This window comes from Vigna radiata, chromosome 5 (assembly GCF_000741045.1).
Source record: "Vigna radiata var. radiata cultivar VC1973A chromosome 5, Vradiata_ver6, whole genome shotgun sequence".
In the NCBI taxonomy this organism is placed as follows: Eukaryota; Viridiplantae; Streptophyta; class Magnoliopsida; order Fabales; family Fabaceae; genus Vigna; species Vigna radiata.
Window position 1 is genome coordinate 28,785,716 of NC_028355.1, and position 4,674 is coordinate 28,790,389.

A 4,674-nucleotide genomic window follows, 5' to 3' on the forward strand; every position below is an offset into this window, starting at 1 on the left:
TTGTAATTATTGTAGAAAAACTATGAAAGGATGGAATTTCAAGAACCTAAGCACCTAATGAATTTTACTTCTTTATGTTATGTCATCCGATAAATTTTCATAAAATATTTGAGTTACTGATATTTTTAATTAGACACACTCTTGGTAAAAGGACAACCAAGAATAATAAACATAAATCTTTATTCATTTTCAATACTATTAGCTTGCATGTTATTAAATTGTTATCTAACTTTAAAGGAGTTCATTTTAAACTATATTTGTGAAAATATCTTAAGAGTAAGTCTATCTACTTAAAGGTACATGTTACTTTTTTAAGCAGAATGTGCAAAAACTACGAAAACTTTGATATATAATTTAACTCTCCCATCGTGTATTTCAAAAGTTTTTGTTCTTAGTTAACTTGCTAAAATTAAATAAGTTTGCTGTAGAGAATTCAATTATTATCTTCTTATTGCAAAAGTTAAAAGATGCTATGCTCACTTTTAAACAAATGTTTTGACTCAAATGCCCGACAGAGAAGAAACACGAAAACACAAATTTCTTAAAAGAAATAAAGTTTTGTACTTCCAAATATTTGAGCAGAATTTGAGCCAAAATTCCAGCTATAATTCTGCAAACAAAAGTTACATCTCTATTTGGCTAGAAATAGTGGAAGAAAACATGGCTGTAATTCTTTTACCTTCTTGGCCTACAGATACAAAAATCTTAAGCTATGACAGAGCAGAATGTACAGAGATTACATAATATTTAACTATGCTAATTTCGATGTATTAGATTATTTATGGAGTTTCTTGTGTCTGTGAGCTATAAATTTCACTTGCATCAAACGGTTTACTTCTCCTGGGAACACCGGCCAGATTGTAGAATTCAGTCAATGTTTTTCTAATTTGCACTTTCTTCTTTTTATCAGCAGGCCGAGGTCCTAAAAGACCTAATTCGGTGGTTGCACCATTAACCTGAGAGGAATGCACAACTGCATCATAAGCTTTAGAAGAGAGGGTAAGGCCTTCACTCTTGGCTCTCGTATATAACTGATATGCCAGCCTTGGTTTTCCATCATTTGCAAGGGCCTCAATCAGCATTTCATAAGTTATCTCATTGGGGTTGATGTTTTGAACTTTCATTCTATGAAACCATTCATATGCTGCACTGCTCATACCATTACGAGCACAGCCAGTGATTATGGCATTGTATGTCACCACTGTTACCTCAATTCCTCTGGTTACCATCTCCTGAATGATGGCATCAACTCTGTTAAAATTTGCCTGTGCAGTATAAATAGAAGCCATAATTGTGTAGGTATATGCATTTGGTTCAACCCCAACCTTGACCATATGGTTCCACACACGGAGGGCATCATCATAGAGTTTTCCCTTTTCAAGAGCACTCAATAAAGCCCCATATGATATCATAGTGGGCTTTTCACCATTTTCCACCATTCTCTTGAATATTTGCACTGCTGCAGTAGTTTCCGAAGCCTTAGAACAGGCCACAAGAACTGCATTCCATTCCTTACTTCCAGGTTTTAGGCCTTTCTCCTCCATCTTGTTCAACAACCTAACACCCCATCTCCAAATTCCTTTTCTCTTGGCAGCATTGAGAAGAAAATTGAAGTGAGAGACTACGAGTTCGTATGACAAGTTATTTGGTTTTGGCCCTTTGTCCAATAAATCTTCATATATCTCCAAAGCAGCCCACCATTTCTTTGCTTTCCCCATCAACCAAATTGCATGGTTGCAGACAGACAAGCTGATTTTATCATGCCTTTCTCTAATCCGGGTGTACAGCTCTTTAACAACAATGTAGTGATCTTCACGAGTACAAGCCCACACAAGCCGCTCAAGATCAGCCCGCGTCAGTGGAATCCCAGCATTGTCCATATCAACAAGAAACTTCAACACCTTGTTGCTCAAGTTATCAGAACTCACAAGCCAACAGCGCATTACTTGATAGCAAACACGGATTGTGAAATTCTCAAGCTTCACAAATTCTTTCTCCCAATCTTCTCCATCGCCATCTTCTCCTATTTCACCTCGATGGTAATTTTCTCTTAACTCAACAAAAAAACTTAGAGCTCCATCGCAATCTTCCATCCTCCGGTATGCCAACAAGGCTTGAGAATAGGATACCGGAGACAGGGTAAAGCCATTTCTACGGATCTCCTCAAGCACGTTGAGAGCTCTCTCATAGTTTCCTTTCTCAATGTAAATTGCCATCAAGGTGTTATATGTCACAACATTATAGGAGATTCCATCTTTAGCCATATCATTCAAAATGGCTTCCATTTCTGCAAATTGTCCAGATTGTTTGACGACACCTAATAGACCGTTATATATAAAAAGGTTAGGCCCAAAAGAATCATTAGTTTCTATCTTTCTCTTCTTCATCCATTCAAAAAGAATCAAAGCAGAATCCATTTTCTTTTCTTTACCAAAACTGCTGATTATCGTCGAAAACACCTGGAGTGGCAAGTCCCTCTTGTCTACAAGAATCTCCTCCACATCATCCACTGTCTTCGCAGTCTGCAGTCTCAAGGCTAGTGCTCTAACATCAACCTTACCATCACTCTCTTCTTTGCCACCTTCCTTTCTATTGTCCCCAACGCCCATTTTTGGTTCACAGTCACTCTCCTGGACTTGAGCCAAATGCAAACACTTTATACTCTCCGACTCACCGTTAAAAGGTCCACCATTAGAATCAATCTTCTCCACAACCAATTCACTCACAACACCTTCATCCTCCAATGCCCACCCCAAGGGTGGAGCCAAGTCCCCAATATGACTCTTGTTTTGCTTTAAAATAACACCAAATTTGGGTTCAGAGCATCCCAACAAAAACCCACATCCCAAATCCAATTTTGAGTGTCCAGTAAACACCACAGTCCCATACCCTCTTGTACATTGAAAAGCATTAACTTTTTCACAATAAGAAACCTTAAAAACAAAACCCAGTTTCACCCTTCTTCTCCTGTTCGGATCAGAAATACCGGAATGGCTTATTTCAAAGCGAGGGACCACCAAGTTGTTAACTTTAAAGGGCCAAATGCTAATCATTTCTCGGAAATTTAGAACCCAAAGAGGAAACCCTCTTTCAAATAATTGAAGCTATAAGAAGTTGCAGGAATAAGAGAGGAAGCAGCATAAGATGGGTTTCTAGCTCTTACCTTCTACCATTGATTCGAATCAGTCGAAGAATGATGACTAAGAGCAAGCTTGCGTTGTCACAGCCATTCGTTTGCAGCGAATCAAAGAGATAAAACGGAGTATAAAAATAAAAATAAAAATGAATAAATTTTGTAAATAGAGCAGATCCACTCTAAACAGGAGACAGAGGGGCGTTATTATATCATTTTAAAAAAGAATAACATTAACTTTCCAACATAATAATATATTAGAACTAATTGAATCATTTTAAAAAACAAAAAGAATTAAATTAAACTAAATCAAAATTAAAGATGTAATTAAACTTTTTATAAAAGTTAAAGGATCAAAATAGGATTTTAGTCAATAATTTATATTATTTTTTACTAAAACTTTGAAAATTTGTATCTTGAAAGAAGAATTAGACATGTTTTTAATCTTTACATTTTTATGTAAAATTAAAATTTGTTTTTTTTTTTTTAACTTTCCAAGTTTTAATAATGTTTTAATATAATTTTTTTAATTAATATTATTAGTTTATAATTATTTAAGAAACCAATTCACTCTTTTTGGTTTGTTGAAGGTGTTAATCAATCCGCCCACTCTGATAATTGGTATCCGAGGATAGTAATTTAAATGACGGGACAACATCAGACATTTATTCAGGGTGCCTTTATGAATAGTCATTCATTGTTTACTAAAGAAAACTATGCTTTTTAGGAACTGAGAATACAAATTTTCATGAAATCTATTGATAGTGAGATTTGAAAAACTGTCACAAATGGTTCTTTTGTTCCTTATGTGTTTATTAACAATTTGTAAGAATCCAAACCGTGAGAACAATGGAATGCTGATGATAGAAGAAAATCCCAACAAGACGTAAAGGCTCGTAACATAATATAGTTTGCTTTAACTGTTGATGAATTTTACAGGATCTCAACTTGTAAGACTACTCAAGAGATGTGGGAGATGTTGAGAGTCATCCATGAAGGAACTAATGATGTTAGGAGAGTTAGAAGAAATACTCTAATCCAAGAGTATGAGATGTTCCGCATGAAGCAGGGAGAAACTATTGTAGATATTCAGAAACACTTCACACATATAGTGAATCATCTCATTGGGTTAGGTAAGTCCTTTCATAATAATGAATTAAATATAAAAATTCTTAAATTTTTGGACAAGACTTGCAAACCCAAGGTGATTGCCATCAGTCAATGATTGCATTGTTGGGTAAGTTGAGAGAACATGAACTGGATCTCGGAAGATTGAATGAGGATGAAGAAAAAGGAAAGAAAAATACTTTTGCATTCAAATCTGAGATTGATAAAAGCAAACATCTTAACGAAGAAGAAGACTTTGAAGAAGATGAAGAAAATATGGATATCTTCATTAAGAAATTTAATAAGTTCACAAAGTGTAAGGGCAAAAAAAGATTTAAAAATGGGAAGAAGGAAAACAAGGAATCATCATCAAACTATCGTTGTTATGGTTACAGACAAAAAGTACACATGAATGCAGATTGTCCAAACCTAAA

The 4,674-nt window shown here is 35.1% G+C and overlaps 1 protein-coding gene across 1 annotated transcript; it reads right to left on the bottom strand.

Moving 5' to 3' along the window:
• Positions 1-537: 537 nt before the first annotated feature.
• LOC106762637 (pentatricopeptide repeat-containing protein At3g46610-like) lies at positions 538-3,305 on the bottom strand. The gene has a single exon (XM_014646640.2). The coding sequence runs from the start codon at positions 3,051-3,053 to the stop codon at positions 780-782; it is 2,274 nt and encodes a 757-aa protein (XP_014502126.1). The 5' UTR covers positions 3,054-3,305; the 3' UTR covers positions 538-779.
• Positions 3,306-4,674: the final 1,369 nt, after the last annotated feature.